This window comes from Protobothrops mucrosquamatus, unplaced genomic scaffold (genome assembly GCF_001527695.2).
Source record: "Protobothrops mucrosquamatus isolate PMUCROS unplaced genomic scaffold, P.Mucros_1.0 scaffold514, whole genome shotgun sequence".
NCBI classification, from domain to species: domain Eukaryota; kingdom Metazoa; phylum Chordata; class Lepidosauria; order Squamata; family Viperidae; genus Protobothrops; species Protobothrops mucrosquamatus.
Window position 1 is genome coordinate 91,533 of NW_015386827.1, and position 18,851 is coordinate 110,383.

General features: G+C 34.3%; 1 protein-coding gene across 1 annotated transcript in view; it reads left to right on the plus strand.

The window, feature by feature from the left end:
• GRAMD1C (GRAM domain containing 1C) overlaps window positions 1-17,769 on the plus strand; it is a 36,987-nt gene extending 19,218 nt beyond the window's left edge. The window contains exons 8-17 of the mRNA XM_015816862.1: window positions 2,006-2,177; window positions 4,363-4,506; window positions 6,243-6,361; window positions 6,967-7,109; window positions 8,147-8,250; window positions 11,751-11,927; window positions 12,815-12,872; window positions 13,781-13,891; window positions 15,900-16,002; window positions 17,196-17,769. Coding sequence (XP_015672348.1) covers window positions 2,006-2,177; window positions 4,363-4,506; window positions 6,243-6,361; window positions 6,967-7,109; window positions 8,147-8,250; window positions 11,751-11,927; window positions 12,815-12,872; window positions 13,781-13,891; window positions 15,900-16,002; window positions 17,196-17,273 — 1,209 coding nt within the window. The 3' untranslated portion in view covers window positions 17,274-17,769. The remainder of the gene's footprint in view (window positions 1-2,005; window positions 2,178-4,362; window positions 4,507-6,242; window positions 6,362-6,966; window positions 7,110-8,146; window positions 8,251-11,750; window positions 11,928-12,814; window positions 12,873-13,780; window positions 13,892-15,899; window positions 16,003-17,195) is intronic.
• Window positions 17,770-18,851: the final 1,082 nt, after the last annotated feature.

Here is an 18,851-nt window from a genome sequence, read left to right on the forward strand (position 1 = left end):
CACCCATATTCCTGGCCTTCTGGAAGGATCTAAAAATTTTGCTCTGCTGGTTGGCTTGCAGGCTGACAGGGCCTATACATTGGGGATGGCTGATGAGATGGAGAAGATTCTCATCTCCAGACTGCCCATCATCTTGGTTCTTTACTTTAAATATTTTTATTCTAATTTTAATTGTTTTCAGCACTTTAAAACTTTTTATTATATTGTAAGCCATCCAGTTACTGTATTAGTGAATTGGGCTGTATACAAATTTAATAAATAAAATAAATTGATTTCTAGACTGAAAGTAATTCAATGAATTCCTTGCTGGTTCAAAAATAAGTCCTCCTGATTTAATAGCACACGCTGTACTTCCTAAAACATTTTTGTTACTATATTCTTTATTGTTACCTTTTCTGATAGCAAGTTACTTATGGCCATTATTTTCTGTTTGAAATGAATTCTAATCTTACATAACATACTTGCTATTATTCAGTGAATTTTTAAAAAGTGACCTACAAAATCAAATGAGAAATGGAAATCAAGCAAGCAGTGAATTATTATCATGTTCTTGTAGACTAAAATTCTTATTATTGTGGATATACTGAAAATATGTAGCATTATAGCATAATGATAATTTGTATATAATTAGAAATTTAGATTTTAACAGATTTTAAAATATTGTCATATATAACAAAATCCTGTTATTACTTATTATATTGTTATACTTTCACTCCAATGGGAATATCAAGTGCTTTTTTCTTGGCATTTGATACTGCTAAAATACACACACACACAACCACAAATCTCTATATATGGCATAGTATACCAAATGTCAGGCCCCATGTATAATATTATACAACGTATATTAACTGTTTGAATTGTTTGTCATTTTTACTCATTTACTTCTTTATTCATTTGATACGTGAACTTCTAGCATTTCTAAGTACAGCTATACCTTTTTTCTGAAAAATAGTAAGACGTATTGTGATTAGCTTATGCGCCTGACTTTGAGTATACCCGATATAAAATTTACATAATTTGTGCAACTAAGACAATAATATAATATCCCTGTTATAAATTAAAGATTTTATTTTTTATTAAATTTGTTTGTCTTCCATCTCACCATACTATAAATATGGCAAAATAGAATCAAGTTGAATATCTGAACGTTGTCTGTCATTACAAAATCTGAAATGGGATCTTATTGGATCATAATTCATTTTCACCAGCCAAACTATTAGCAGTCATGTCATTCAGAAAGCTACAAATGACATGGTAGAAACAGGCTTATGATTTTCATTTAGAGGTCTTTTTTGTTTGGTTTTTGTTGTGGTTTTTTTGCATACTGTATCTGGATGGTTAGATAAAGACTGGGAATAACTGTACTTCAGAAGTAGTTACTGTGAAACTTTGATTTCAGTGTCATGGAAATAGCATAGAGTTTTGTAGTATTCATAGTTCTGGAAACACATTTATTCAAGTCCTTTAATGAATTATGTGTATAGGTAGTCCTCAACATACAACAGTTTTAAGTTACAATGGCACTCAGAAAAGGCTTATGACAATTTTTCACACTTAAAAACCATTGCAGCATTCCCATGGTCATGTGATCAAAATTTGGCCACTTGGCAACAGACTCATATTTATGTCAGTTGCAGTGTCCTGGGCTCATGTGATCATCTTCTGCAACCTTCTGACAAGCAAAGTCAATGGGAAAGCCAGATTCACTTAACAACCGTGTTACTAACTGAACAACTGCACTGATTCACTTAACAACTGTGACAGGAAAGGTTGTAAAATGGAGCAAACCTCATTTAACAAATGTTTAGCAACATAAACATTGGGCTCAATTGTGGTCATAAGTTGAGGACTATCTACATTTGAAATATGTATAGATATGTGTATTTTCAGGAGTTTGTAAGTGGTTTTAGAAGCTTTTAGAAGCTTTTTGTATTTTCTTTTTGGAAAACTGGGATTGTCAGTTGTCATGTTACTTAAATAAAATGGCTTTCTATTTTATTAGGTTGCTGAACCAGAGGAATGTCGTTATGATAAACAAGACAAGAGAAATTCTTTGATTCCTTTAGAAAGGAAGCTTTCTGATGTTGTACCACAAAAAGTTTCAGTACAATCCTTGGATGTAAATGAGAATTTTCCTAAGGAGAAGAGCAGTGCCTCTGAAAGCGATGAAGACGGTAAATAATGTTCCAGTCTTAATGTTCCATACAGTACAAATTACAGCAACCAAAGAAAACATAAATCATCTTATCTATGGAATCTGCTCTTGCTCATCTTACAGCTAGTAAAACTGATAGAAAATGGCTTAATGTTGTGGTTGCCTTAGGCCAGGGGTAGGCAAACTTGGCTCTTTTATGACTCATGGACTTCAACTCCCAGAATTCCTGAGCCAGCACAGCTGGCTCAGGAATTCTGGCAGTTGAAGTCCACGAGTCATAAAAGAGCCAAGCTTGCCTACCTCTGCCTTAGGCAATAGATCCTAAAGACCTTGAGTTGATAGTGTAAGGTTGGAGGACACTGTACAGTAAACTGTTCATCCTGTTTCTCCTTCAATAGTTTATTAGCATCAAGTTTGAAAGAAAGGGACAATAGGGTCAGTTTGGAGAGCTTCTGTACAAACAAGAATGTGGAAATATTGTCTAAGGATCATTAAAAAGATTTATTTATATCCCGCCTTTATTATTTTTATAAATAGGAGGAAGATGTGTTGATAGGTGGGATATAACTAATCAAATAAATAGCTAAATAAATAACTGAAGGATAAACACGCACAGTACTCCTTCCTTCCTCTATTTTCCCCACAACAACCCTGTGCACTGAATATAGGCTGAGAGAGAATGACTAGTCCAAAATCATCTGCCTTGGGCTTTCATGCCCAAGGCAGGACTAGAACTCACAGTCTCCTGGCTTCTAGCCTGATGCTTCACCACTCAGAGATCATACTCTGCCAATGACTGCTATTTTATCTTTTGCATCAACGTGATGTCATTATGTTATCTGCACAATATATTAGAAAGAAAGTTGCTGCAGACATAGCATCAATTGTCCTCACAGTATCCCTGGCTACTCCAAGGCCAACCACAATTATAGTATCGGTGAAACCTTTGTTATAGCCATGGATGAGAGGCACTGTTCAACATATAATGATGGTGATGCAGATAGGGATGATACTGCCATAAGCCCATTTACAGACAGTGAAGTTTCAGTAACAGCTCACATAATGTTCCAAACTGAAATCTTCTCTAATGCTAAAGCTTTCCATGACAAGAGCACTAAGTTGCAATGAACATAAGACATTTCATGCTACAGTACTATTTGCTTTGTTTTTCTAGTAAATAATTCCAATATTCTAATAAATAATTCTGATTTGGACAACCCATGTGTCTGAAATGGTATAGGGTTTTCTGCTTGAGCAGGGTGTTGGACTAGAAGATCTTCCAACTCTGTTATTCTGTTATTCTATTTCTCCATTTCTGCAAATATCAGTGGATATATAATTTTTGTGAGCTTCTTAAAGCAATAAACACATCGCACTTAAAGGGAAAATACACGACTTGTGAATTATATTCATTTGTATTAATCATATGGCCAGTGCTATTAATTATTCTACCAGCTATTTTTGCAAGTATTTCCAATATTGTTTGTTGTTACTATAGAAAAATCTACCGTCTCAATTTCTCTATGTTATATTATTATTTCAGTAATCATTATCATACTGACATTATAAACTGAATCCCATTGTTGTGGTATTGGTTTTTTTTATGATGAAGAATCTTCCTTCCATAGTTACAGTTACTACTAGCCATTTTCTTTCTTTTCCAGTCCATTGATGAATTAAGATTAATTGGTTAGCTGATAAAATCTCCATCTCCTCTTCCCCCTCCTCCTCCTCCTCCTCCTCCCTATTTCTAGATATGTTTCATAGTATCCTTGATTATTCTTTCATAAGTTTTGTTTTTGTTTCTTTCTCCTGTCACTACCTTCCACATCAAGGGATGCTTTTTAAAGCCCTTCATAAGTATAACTGTAGATTTGTAGAATTCTACACACTTTATAGGCAAGAAAACTGACAAATTTTCATTAAGTATTCTAATTCTAAAGGGCCATAAATGCTTAAGGAGTTTTCTAAAATATACTTGGAGATTTCCATTTAGAGATTTTTTGTCAGGAAAGTTGCTGGGAAGAGTAATTACTATGGCCATTACCTACATTTGATATCTTGAATCAGATTGTCTCACACAATTCTACCTTTGTTGTCCTTTAAGTAGTGCAGACAATTTCATCTTTTGGGATATATTTTTTTCTGATGTACCGTAACTGTTACAGAGATCTTAACCCGTGTTTTAAACCCTTCTCCAATAGCTGAGGAAGCCATCCTCAAGCGTGAACTCCATGGAAAACTCTTTATTAATCACATTTACCGTATTGGTGCAGAGAAGATGTTTGAAATGCTTTTCACTAATTCCCATTTCATGCAGGCATGTCTCAGGACTAGAAATATAACAGGTAAACTATTTTAATTTGTACTGTCTACAATGAGAGTTTAAAAAGTTAGTTTCCTTTTTAACAAGATGAATATTGTGTTAAAAGCAACTGATACAAAGGCTGGGTTCAAATATAATGCAAACCCATTTTTTTTCCATGGTTGCATTCAATGAGTAGATCTTGCCTAGTTTCATGCAACTATATACTACTTCTTTTGCTTTTTCCTTTGCTTGACTGGGCAAGCAAGTAAAAAAACCATAAGCAATTATATCTTCTGGATAACATCTGAATTGAGAATCTATTAATAACTAATAATCATTCTGAAACAAACTATGGTTTAAATTTAGCTCAGATCTTGGCTTTAGAGAAGGCTATTCAGCTTTAGATATAACTGAATATTTGGATGCAATGTGGTTTTAACTGCAGTATCTTTGTTGGCTTTGTTTTCCTGTTCAGAAAGATGCATATCTTGACTTTTTTTTAAGTTAGGAAGTGATTATCTGAACACAGTCACTGTCAGAATATAAATATGTTCACAAGTTAAAGTTTATTGGCAACCAGAATATATGGATCTGAAATCACAATTTGATATTTTTTGCAAGTTATATTGAATTAACAAAATGTAGCTGGATACAATAGGTCACGGGTGTCAAACTTGCCACATCACGTGATGTGTTACGATGTATCGTGACTCTTTTTGCATTGCCGGCAATGGGGTGGGCGTGGCTTCAGTATGATGAAACCGGCCCGCGGGCTGGCAGTTTGACACCCCTGCAATAGATTATCATAATGTAGATAGAAGATAGAAGAATTATAAAATTGAGTGCTGATCACCTGAGCAGATAAAGCAGAAGTACATCCAAACAATAGGTGATTCCAAGTTAAAACAGTTTTTCATTCAAAACATTTTGCATACAACTAATGATTAACACCATTATTTTGTATTTTCAGTTCAGCTGATATCAGAGAACACCACTATACATATTCAGAATTGTTATTGCACTGATTGATCTTACTTTAATTAATTAAAATTCTTTTACTATAATTAATGTTTCATATGCTTTTTTAATTAATTAGAAGTTTTGTGCTTTTTTAAGGAACTTTTTCTAATATAGACAAAAATAGACTGTTGCAGGAACAGTAGCCCTATTAGTAGGTTTCTTTTAGGGCATTGCAATTAATCCTAGGCTGCTGTTAAAAATACCACCATCATTTTGTTTTGTTTTGTTTTGTTTTGTTTTGTTTATTTTATTTTATTTTTTATTTTATTTTATTTTATTTTATTTTATTTTATTTTATTTTATTTTATTGTTTTGTTTATTGTTTATTTGCTTGGTTACATATTTACTTTTCTGTTCTTTTGTTGTTGTATATTTTCCTGCCTCAACACAACACATATAGAATTAACCACTACTGTAATTTGATGGGGTTAAAACATGTATATTTTATGTACATAAATACATTTTATTTTAATATAATAGAAAAACATTTTATTTTAATATACATATAAAAAAAATCAGAAGAAAACCTGACCCACGCTAATTTATGGGCATAATTCTCATTCTTTATCATAATGATTCAAGCCAGTTTCAGAAAGATAAACTTGAGGATTAATTATTTAAAACTCATTACTGTATGCCACATGTTATATGGTAATTTCATAGTTTAATTCACTTTGCCTTGCATGGATGGAAATGTATGGTTTAAATGATACTGTATAAATGAATAGCAACAATGACCTATATTTTTGGCTTTAGATATTGTATCAACTTCTTGGAACCAAGATAATAGAGGCAATCAACTCAGGACCCTGACTTACACAATTATGCTTAACAATCCACTTATTGGAAAATTTACAACTGCAACAGAAAAACAGGTATAAAACTCAATTGCGTCAGATTGCACTGAACTGGCAGAAACTATAGTATACAAAAAGCTGGGCCCTATACTATCTAGAGCTTTATAGGTGATAGCCAGCACCTTGAGTTGCACTTGATAGCAAATTAGAAACAGTACAGTTTGTGGAGTGTAGGCATTATGTGGACATGTTGAGGCAAGCCCATCACTGTTCATGTCATCACATTTTGCTGCAGATGAAGCTTTAAGAGAAAAGATTGCAAAGATGAGATATCTATGACAGCATATCAGGAAAAAAATAGAAAAAGTTGGGCATCATTAATCTTATTCTAGACTTGCTTTCCCCAAGACTAATTCTCTCCAGCTGTCTTTGAGCAACAATTCCCATAATTTCTGATCAGTATTTTGACTTGGAATTATAGAAAGTGAAATCCAATTTCTACTAAAGACCATAGATTGAGAAAAGCCATGTTAAGATATACACAACTACCGGTACATAGTGTGATCATTTTAAAAGTATATTGTCTTTCAGGGCTTCTATATTTATTGTGATGTAATAATTATCACAGTTTTTGAACATCAGTATTTTTTTAAAAAAAGAGTTATTCTTTGCTTCTTTAATAGATGCTGCATAAACGAAGCCACAAAGATCGGTCATATCAAGTAGACACAGAGGTGGTGACACACAATGTACCTTACCACGATTACTTCTACACTGTGAGCAGTTATAGTATCTCTCATATGTCCAGTCAAAAATGCAGACTCCGGTGAGACATTTCATTTAATGAAAGTAGGAAAATTGGAAACCATAAAAGACAGCTTTCCTCAGTTTGGTAAAATTCTGGTTCTTCACAATGTTTTTATTTCATATGTTTAGGAGAACAAGGTAGTGTAGAAATGCCAGACTTTAATGTGTACACTTGGATGATTGGAAAATGATTTCTTGATAAAAAAAATGTTTGCTATTTTTTTAGTTTCACTTCTTTCCCTACGAAGGTTTTAGTAGAATTTTTTTCAAAAAAGTAAGATTGGCTATATGATCTATTATGCCCTAAAACTTTGTAGGTGTACTACTACTACTAATAATAATAAAGTTGGAAGGGACCTTGGAGGTCATCGAGTCCAACCCCCTGCTCAGGCAGGAAACCCTACACCATTTCGGACAAATGGCTGTCCAATCTCTTCTTAAAAACTTCCAGTGTTGGAGCATTCACCGCTTCTGGAGGCAGGTTGTTCCACTGGTTAATTGTTCTAACTTTTAGGAAGTTTCTCCTTAGTTCTAGATTGCTTCTCTCCTTGATTAATTTCCATCCGTTGCTTCTTGTCCTGCCTTCAGGTGCTTTGGAGAATAGCTTTACTCCCTCTTCTTTGTGGCAGCCCCTGAGATATTGGAACACTGCTATCATGTCCCCCCTCATCCTTCTCTTCATTAAACTAGACATATCCAATTCCAGCAGCTGTTCCTTATATGTTTTAGCCTCCAGTCCCCTAATCATCTTTGTTGCTCTTCTCTATACTCTTTCTACAGTCTCAACATCTTTTTTACATCGTGGTGTACATCTGTCATCCAAAGTTACATTACAACAGAGAGTTGTGAAGCAACTAAGTATTTTCTCTATTTCCTCATTCAGTTCTCAGCATTTGTGTTCAAGATGTTACCTTAGTGATCATGCTTTGTTTTCTGTATGCAGCTTCTTACTTGAAACTGAGGACCTGAAAAAGTGCTCTCAAAATGGGTGAAAATGCTGACCTTACCTATAGTTGTATTCCAATCAGTCGCTAGCCTTATTCTTGTTTGTTATAGGATTTCCTCAGATGTGAAATACAAAAAACAACCGTGGGGGCTTGTCAAGAATATAATTGAGAAGAATACATGGGGAGGTATCCAGGAAAATTTTAAACAACTTGGTAAGTATTTTGCCATCATTCTTGACAATGGTGTCCAGGGCTTTTATATTTAATTAGCTTGGCTATTTAGATATAGTGAAGTGAACTGCTGTATTTTTAAAAGAAACAATGCAAAGAACAATGTATTTAGTTTTCCAAATTAATTTAAAGTAATTTGTATCTTTTTATGACCTACGTACTCTGCCTTTCAATTCTCAGATAGGCGTCTACTCTAGCATGTCTCTTATTTTATTTCTTTACTTTGTTTACATTCTGCTTTTATTTTCAGAAAGAATAATCATTATGGCTTACAAGTTAAAATATTACATGCAGAAAAAAAATAAAGTATCAATAGAAAAGAAAGAAAAAAATAATTTAATAAAGAAAAAAGAATATATAAAGAAATATATAAACAATTTTAGTAGCATCACCTTCTCTTAAAATACAAAAAATTATCCCCATATTTCATCTCTTACTTAATATAAAATCCTTAAAGCCCCATTCTTTAATCCTGATGAGCAAAAATTCATAAAAGGTTACCAGAGATAACATATATTTATTTTAATCTTGATCAAATAAACTATACAAATTTACTTTTAACGATTTTGATTTTTTATCCTTTCAAATAATATCCTAGAAATTTATTTCTTTTCATTATTTTCTTTGTCCCTTCTCACAAAATTGTTCAAATTCAAGTCTTTTTTTCTAAATCTGAAAATGGAAAGCTATTCAAGTCACGCCTTTGGTTTTGTTATTTGTACATTTCTTTTAATTATGAAGTAATCAGACAGTTTCATTTGTATATCTAGTGTAACATCTTTTATCATATATTCTTTAGCCTGTCATCAGCTCAATGTTGTTCAGTAAAACAAGTTCCTCTTCCATAACATCTCATAAACACAGCTTATCTTTAATGACAGATATTCTTAAAATCAACTTCTGGATCCATTGTTCACAAATGTTCTTCAATACAGCAATGCGAAAGTATTTTGCTCCATTTAGTATTAATACATCAAATTTAAATGTTCTTCTTTAATTATAATTTTTTACTCATTCTGATCCCTCTAGTGTCCATCCTTCAAAGTTCCAAGCTATCATTTTTTTCTTTTAAGAATTTAAAACAACATTTTCCCAAGTGAAAGTTTTATAATTAATTTCAAAATGTTACTTCAAATTCATCTGGACCATTTATCCATTTTTAACTTTCCAAAATCAACGTTCTAAAATTTTCTTTTGCAGTTTGTTCCAAAAACAGAATTATTTAAATCTAACTTGTATTTCTTTCAAGAAAAAGTGATTAGAAAAGGAAGTATACAAACCCATAAAGAAGCTGACTATGTTTTGGATGAGATGGCATTCCCTCATCTCCTCTGAACTCTATACATGCTGTGTAGACTAATCTTGCAGTCTTCTTGTGAGGAGTTACTGTTTGGAGCACTTGATTGATCTCAAATGCTCTCCTTGTCCAGAGAGGAATCAGGAAGAGCTGATGTATTTACCAGCTCTTATTCCATCATGGTCTTAATGGAGACATGTTCAGTTTCCCATTTCTTTCCTAGAAACCTTGAACCAGTTTATGATAATTCCGAGGTAAAACAGCAAAAAATAAAATACAATCATATTAGTATTCCAGTATTGTTTATGTGCATCATAATGAAATTTTCAGGCTGATTCTATATGAAGCTCAAGATCAAAATCAAGTAATTAGGGTTTTTGTTTTTTAAAGAAAAGCTTATCTTGGCTTCATTTTCTTTTTTCTAGAATGTAACATTTATCAGTATAAAGTGAAAAGTGCTGCTTCTGCATTTAAGTAGTCAGATCTGATTCTTGTCATGAACTTGGGCCAGCCATCAGTTCAGGTTCAAATAGTTCCTTATCCCCACAGCACATAAAAATTTGGAATTTTGCCAGATCCCAGTCCTGCTGCCATCTTGTCCATACAAAATAGGACTGAACTCTGGCTGCAGTCCAGCTTTATGTATGCAAGCCCATTTGCACACTGAACAATGCAGGGAGTGCCATACAGAGAGTTCATCTCCTCAAACTCCTTTCAGTTTGAGAAGATGATGTCTTATAAACTTGAGCATGTGGGTGAAACCCCTGCATGCCAAAATATTAAATAAAAGCTTTGTTAGCCCACCCAGTCCAATCATCTGTCATCTGGGGCACGAAGCAGAAAGAGAGAACAGCAAATGGCTGCAAGAAGCCACACATGCAAATCTTCCTTCCCCATGCATGAATTTATAAATTCATTCATTCAATGTATAACCTGCCTCAATCTCCAGAATCTTGGTGGTTTAGAGTAATGAAATATGTGTATGTGTATCTCTAAGATAAAAAATTAAAATTATCTAATTATAGAATTATAAAACTCAGACCATACTCATCCTTCCTAGGCATCATAAGTCACCATAGGTTTTCAACCGCTCTGAAAGGCTAGAACTATAGGGGCTAACGTCAGTTAAATGGGAGGATATTCCACATTAGTTGGGCTGCTATAAAAAAGCAGCAACTATAAGTTTCCACAGTTAAGTACATTATGCAAATAGGGACTACTGTACCAACATTTTCTGCCATGACAAATGAGCCATGAGAATAGTTTATTCCTCTCCGACATGGGATCTTAATCCATGACAGAAACATTCTTCTTGAATTCGCGGCTCATGAAATCCTGGATCATTGAAAGGAATAGGGCAAGAAAAAAGCAGGGGCTTCCAAGGATACTCTGCAAATCAGCTCATCCCACCAACCTTTATTTCCAGAGCCCATTATCTAGCTAGGTAACATCATCACTCACGTAATGAAACATCTGTGAACAAATAACTAAGTTCAGAGAGCATCAAACACAGCTTTTCTCTTTCCATATCCAGTGATCTGACAGTCAGCTGTCCCATTTCCCATGCAAGATTGGTACAGGTTCTAAAATCCTCTGTGTAGAAGCAGGTGAATATGAAGTGTATATAGATACCAGTGTGTTCTGGACATGGCTTATATATGCAAAGATAGAACCTTGCTGGATGTCATTTTTTATACGTAAAGTGAGACCATGTTTTCACAATGATCTGGCCTTGCATGGGCAAGTCTCCCAAATTTCTAATCCCCTTCAGCTCTACTCACAATCTACAAACACTATGTTCCACTGCCTACGAACTCCTGCCTATCCCATTCTTTTCCAGAGAATCTACTAAGCCATGGAAGCAGCTTTTAAGAGAGATGACAGAGTCATATGTAGATAATAGGGATTGGGAAAAAGTATCTTGACTTACAAATAGCAACTGCAATTCAATAGAATATAATTAAAATGGAACACATCATGATTCTAACTGTAAATGTCATAAAACACTTTCCTTCCACTTGCTCACCAGATGTTATCAGACCAATTTCCCACAATTCTTAGCTGGCATTAAATTTAGCTACGATTTCTGGCAACAGAAATCTCAACACACATGGATACTGTTTCAAAAGGTTAGCTTAAAATAATAAAAAAAATAGAAACTATAAACTGATTCTGTCATTTGTAGAATCAGAATTACTAATGGAAGAATATGCAATAAACAAACCTATTGAGGATCTTGCAAAACTTGAAGTCCTAAGAAGAAGAAGATGGATTTTACAGCGGAATGCAGAAGAGATACTTCCTAAACACTCTATACAAGATTCTATAGAAGACAAAACAACAATAGCTCTTGGGAATGTAGGTGAGTTCAAGTAGAAATACTTCTTTTTCCAGAAATTTATGAAACTGAAGGCGTTGTTCATTTTAGTACTAGAAGTCATAGTATTTCTGCACAAGTGTCATACAGGCTTTTCTTGCTTGTCCCTATGCAAAAATCCAGAATATTTCAATATAAGTATGTGTAGGGCAGCTAACTGTAAATAAAGTTCAAGGAAAATGCTGTTGGGATACAAAGCCTTATATTTTGAATAATTGACATAAACTACTTGGTATATTATTTATGTAGATATGTGTGTATTTTTCTTTCTAGTACCACCATGTTTAAATTCTGAAATAATTATGAACCTTTTTGTCAAATTGAAAGATGTTTTACTTACTTTCCAGAATACTGAAGCTTTTCTTGCTATATGGGTTAAAGCAGATTGAATGAGACTTGGCCATGTATTAACTGCTTTAAAAGATAATTGAATGTGTTGAAATCCATATGGCATAATTTAATGTACCATCTCCCTTTGCCCCTTCAACTCTAATTTTAGACAATTTAAGTAGCAGCATTTAGTGATCTTGGCTGCTCCGAAAAATTTATGGGCGGGAGACTAACCAAAATATGAAGCTGTAGGCTAGAGTAGGAAATTTAAAAACAAAACACAACATAGAAAAAGACAGAGACAAACCATTTCTGTACTGTTACAAAAAAATATCACGGGCCTGTCCATATAGTCACCAGATTCGAGTTTAAGTCAAGCAAGTTTTTAGCTTCTTATGTTCAAAAAGCATCCAGGTCAGGCAAAACCTTGAACCGTTTTTCTGCTTTGGGTGAGACAAATCTTCAGTAAAGGGATTTAGTAAAATCAGTTTAATTGAATTTCAAAATTAGAATGTTGTAAAGATATTTTCCTTGCTTAACAGGAACAAAGAAGAATGTTACAAATAAAACCATCACCATCATAGTGGGAATGAGTATTTTGTAAGTACTTGCTTGTTACTTTTTTTGGTTTAACCCTTCTTACAGCAGCTAAATGAAGGTTGACTCTGACTCTTAGAGCTGTTTTGCTATTAAGACCTATTGCATGGCGATAAAAGTGCTGAAACAACACCTTTTCTCTGCTCCTATTGCATCTGCAGAGTATTATCCATCAACCCTGTTGTGGATCACCCAATCCTTCCTAGGCCAGGGGGGCTCAGATAATCATCTTAAGGGCTGTGCAGAAGAATTTGTTGAACACTTTCAGATAAGATTGCTTGGATTCTAGTGCAAGTCTGTATGAGATGCCTAGGGAGATATCTTGCCCACTAATATGGTAACAGTTTGACCTTGTTGGACCTAAAGAAGTAGACAGAGTCCTCTGCAATTTTAATGCAACCCCTTGTCAATCAGACCCTTATCCCTTCTGTCTGGTGAGAGCCTCTAGAAGGGTGACTGGTAGGTGGGTTCATGCACTAATAAATTCCTCACTGCAAGAGGGGACATTCCCGGGATCTTTTAAGGAGGCTCTGATTTGTCCTCTCCTTAAAAAAAAATAAATCTTTCGACCCCACCTGCCTGGACAACTTTCATCCAGTCTGTCATCTTTCCTTTTTGGGAAAGGTGATGAAATTGGTGGTTGCTTGGCAGCTCCAGGAGTCCTGGATGAAAGGGATTTCTTGGACCGCTTTCAGTCAGAATTTAGGCCCAGCTATGGGACCCAGAGAGCCTTGTTTGCACCTCTGGAAAATTTCTGGCGGGAATGGGATGGGAATAGTGCAACCATTCTCATTCTCCTTGACCTCTCAGAGGCCTCTGATACCATCTACCATGGCTTATGGTTTGTTTAACAAACAAATATGTAGAAAAAGTTAATTTAGCCCACTGATATTTGAGTCGATTTCTTTCAGTTTAGTTCTACTGGTTTTTCTGAATGTGGCACTGTTCCTGAAATTGTCAAAGATCGAACATGCAGCTCAGTCATTGTACCATGTTCAACTTCAGGAAGAAGTGTCGACAACGTGAGTATTTTTTGTTTGTTTTGTTTTGTCATTTGTCTCTTCCTCCATACTCACAGTGGGCTAATATCTAGTTACTGAAAACATTAGATTTACAAATAGCAGTTCACCTGAAAATTGAAGCTAGTGAAAAATGAACAACTTAACAAAAATACTTTAAAATTGTTCAGATGATCTGTATTGAAGTTGGAATGCTACCAAACCAGTTCCAGGTGATTTTAGACATATTAAGCCCATCAAGCTCTTCAATCAGGATATCTAATGGATACCTTTCTCCACTGAGATTCAACAGAAATGGCCTCTGGATGGTATTTTATTTGTCAGAGATTTGCTATGCAGTCATCTAAGAAAAGCATTAAGTCTCCTTTAATACTACCATATTCTCTTACTGATATTGCAGAGTTTTGTTAATTTTTGGTATTGGTTGATGATTTATCATAAAAATTGAGGACACTGATCCATCCACGGCAGAAAACTGTTAATATTCCCTGATGCATCTGTATATTGCCACTTTGCTTGATTGGTGGTGGGCCAGTTAAAATATTTCACTGAAGGCCCCTAATCAGTTCAGATGTATCTTGGGGATGTCTAGATTTTTTTTCCAGCTGCCCACCGGATTGTACTTTGGAACTCAGAGGTGACTAATTGCCCCAAGCCATCTGTCCTAGATTACAGATACCAAAGGGATTCCTCATTTCTATAAGGAGTTCCAGAAAATGAAGCTTAGATCAATGCTGCAGAAAATGAATTATGACTGCAATTAACATGGTTATGTACTCAAGATTATTAATATTCTTTGGCAATAATATTGGCAAAGTATTCTTACTAATCTCCATTGTTACTGCATTTTTAGATGTTTAGTGGCCCTAATGCTACCTTTAACCTTTATTGGTAGAAAGGAGAAAGAACGGCCACTATGATATTTATGTGAGGTTCTTCATGGATAAAAGGACTTGCGTTCATTTGAAAATTAATGCCAGATAGTATGCATATGCCTGGATTTGAGAGGTGATCTAAACCTTTTTGAGAGAGGGTAGGTACATCTACCTTGAATGAGCAGAGATGTGTCCTCTCCTAAAGTAACTATCTCTTGATACAGCTGTATTAAATAGCATCCACAATCTCTAACCTTCCATTTTGGGGAAAAGAATTTGAAAAAATATTGGGATTTTAACTGTAGAAGATTCTAAACCCATTATCTAGACCTTTCTTCTGTCAGGATACGGGTCTCGTCCACTTTGCTCACATTTCAAAGCTCTGAAAACCATTCTTTTCCAGTCACCTTTTGGGACTGACTTGTGTATTTTATTGTATTAATTTTGATTTGTTATTTTTTGTAAATTGCTCTTAGTTAAGAGAAATTGAGATAGTGAAGAAATAGTGTATAAATATATAAGTAAATTCTGATTCAGCCACACTCAAACGATCCAACTCTGGGGAAACAGTACTAAGGGGAATTTCCTTTCAGTTAAGCTTTGTTTTTATTAAAAAAGAAAACTTGCATGCTTAGAGTGCTTGGATTGTATTTTTTTCACAAGTGAGAAAGTCCTTAGTAATGGGGAAGGCCAGGAAGTCATGATAGAGAGTACAACTGTTGTCATTAACATAAATTCACTAGATAATGCATGGAAGATTTGAATGCATAATATTTATTTTTATGGCAGTATTGGCACTTCACTTGGGAAATCACTTGACTGTCATTTTGAATGATCCTATAATCAATTATTTTCACAGCAATATAGGAAATGATGGTGCACCCATATGGTACTCATAATAGAACGGTATCTTTGGTTTGAAAAAAAATGTACAAAATGGTAATATTCTCTCTCTGAAAGTTTTCAGCCTTAATATTTTTGATAAGAAAACTAAAATTCTATCCACCATGTGATAATCTAGCAACTGTCTCACTGCTGATTTTTCTAGTAAAATTAATATGGAGATGAGCGCATGATTAAATTATATGCTTGATGAAGCAAATATATTATATTTCAATGTTCTGTTCTTTCCTCAGTCTAGCCCTTAACGTGGCATCAAAGGAGAAAACTCATCGTAACATGAATCAAGCCCAACATATGAAAGGGGTGTTAAAGGAGTCTATAGCATTGCTTGAACAGGTAAGTATTCTGGTCCTTATTGTTTTGAGCCTTTGTATATGTAAGGACAGAGATCATTATAAATAACTACAGTAGCTTTTCTTATCCTAGCAACTTTAAGATGTATGGACTATCAGAATTCCCAAATTAGCATTCTGGAAATTACAGTCCACACTTCTTAAAAACTGCCAAGGTTAAGAAACACTGATCTAGAGGATTAAGAAACAACATACCTTTTCATTTATTTTCTAAAAATTCTTGATGGTTATAGTAAATTAATGGTATAAAAACTGTCTTAGTTCAGAAGTCTCTTATTATATTTAGCAATAATGGCCTAGCTGTAACACTATGAACTCACTGCTGTACTGAGTCCGCTGATTTGAGAATAATGTTGAAGGCTGCATTGTACAATCTTCTTTGGGGATGAACAGGAGAAAAGTTCCTATGGTTCAATAATAGTTGCTAAAATCTGAGGCCAAATGACCTCAGCAGATGCCCGCCTAACTGATAAAATGGAGGGTGTGATTTTGGGTGAAAGGCAGAAAAGGATTATGAAAAGCTCAGTGCTCTAATGACTGGCAATCCACCCTAAAAGAATTGGATGGCATAGAACCAGTCAATATCAGAAAGAGGCAGCTTTTAAAAGCAGTTTGGATATGAGGTGACCAACTATCAATATAGTGATCTTGCAACAATCAAAGGTCTTCCTTCTGATTATCCTGACAAATAAGAAGGTAGGCTAAGGAAGCAGATCTAGAGAAGTCCTTAAGCATAGAGAATATTGGAGAGTCTATCAATAGCAGGACAGTGGGGGCAGAGGTTGAGATTGGTAAAGCCAAAATCAGAGAGATGGCAGAGCCTTTATCCTTTCCCTTTTTCATTTTGTGTTGGTTAGAATTAGGGAGATTTCTTAAAAGGTTCTGAACTCTTAATAGACAATTTCCTTGGTACCAATAATAGTGCAGAAGAAAGCTAGAGCTTAAATAAATGCTGGCTGACCTTCATTGGTATTATATATGATGGACAATAATGATGTTATCTCAGTCTGAGACAGTGTTGATAATTAAAATAGCACTACCTAGAGCTCCAACTGAAAATAGAATGTAAAAATACTTTCCTGTGAAACCTAGAACTGCTTTGGGTTGGAAATAATTTCATTTCTGATTTAAAGTATAATTTGTTGGGTAATCCTTGTGCAATCTTTATCACTCCAGCTGAAGACCTCATTGTCTATGCTCCAGCGTAGTTTTGATCATCTAAACACAACCAAAGACGGGAAGCCTGAAAGTTGATGTCAACAAAGTCAGCTACTAAGAAATGAAAATACAATAAAAAATATATTGCTGTGATAGTAAAGCTGCTTCTTTACAGTTTTTTCATCACAATACTTTAACATATAATAAATATTGTTCTGGAATAAGCTTCTTTAAAAAAGAATTTTCTTGTGAATTTGTGAATCTTTGTGAATGTTCCTGACCCACTTGATGTCTTATATGTGTGTTTCTTATGTTTGTGTGTGTGTGAAAACACTTTCTTGAGCTGTGAATATTGATGGAAATGACTGATTGAGAACACAATGAGAGCTGATAATTATATATACATTGCAGATATACACTTCAGCAAAGCACCGCACTGTATAAAGAAATAAACACTGGATTTAGATGGGAACAATCTTAAGTGTTATGAAAGATGCAATACAAAATGTTTGGTTTATCACATGCAAAGTTTTTCTCATCTTCTTCCTTGTATTTATGTAACAAATCTTCAAAAATAAATTGTTGCAATGTTTGGCTTATTGGTTCCAGATATCTATGAATAAATCTAATTTTTACATGTAGCTTTTTCTGTTTGGGGCGGAGTTTGTTTTATGTACTATAATATTTCTTCCTCTTAGTCACTATCATTTCAATTCTCAGAATTTCTCAGGGAATTTTTATTCATGCCTGGAAATCATGTTTAAAAATGTCCAACTCTACATATCTTTAAAAAGTAACTAATGTATAATCTGATTTACATATTACAACTTTGGAGAGTTCTTTGTAAGAATAGATTTATCATTTTATAGCTTTCAAGGCCTGGGGGATCATGTCTCTTGCAACAATTAGAGATGCAGACTGTGATATGTATGTAAGTGTTCTGTTCTGATTAAGAAAATTATCCCATGAAAATGTTCTAATTGTACAGTAGTGGCCAAAATTGTGGAAACTTTTGGTTAAGTTTCCACCAATTTTCTTCTAATTTCTTTATAACTGTAGCCTTGTTCACTTAATAATACTATTTTACATCGCTTTCTGGGCAACCAGTCAACTCTTTGCACTATTACTTTAATTTTATTGTGTTTTACAAGCTCACTAAATGAAAGAACACAAAAAAACCCAACAATTTGATAGCGATCACATAGCACACTGACAAATGTCCTCCTCTCAGCTTAATACATGACATCAATAACTGAATCCTACTGTGATCTGATTGGCTCATTGCCAAAACAAGATGACACCTGATTGGCTCTCTAAACACTCATGCTCATTGGCTACAATCAGATGAAGGAAAGCTACCTGATATCAACCTAAGCAAGTTGTGCTTCCTTTTTCTGATTATTTGGCTATAACTTTTCATAGAATACAGTACAGATAATTGAACAAACTTTGTTGCATTACATTCTTGATTAAATTATCTTTCCATTGATATATACTTTTATGGTACTACTACACTTTCCCCAAAAGATTCCCACAATTTTGGCCACTACTGCATTTCTGATAAAAAATAAAAACATTGAAAATGTGATGCAAATAAAATTATGAACATACAGTACTGTGTAGTTTTGATTATGCTATGTATCTTTCTGTTAAGAGGAAGTAATCTTATTTAAG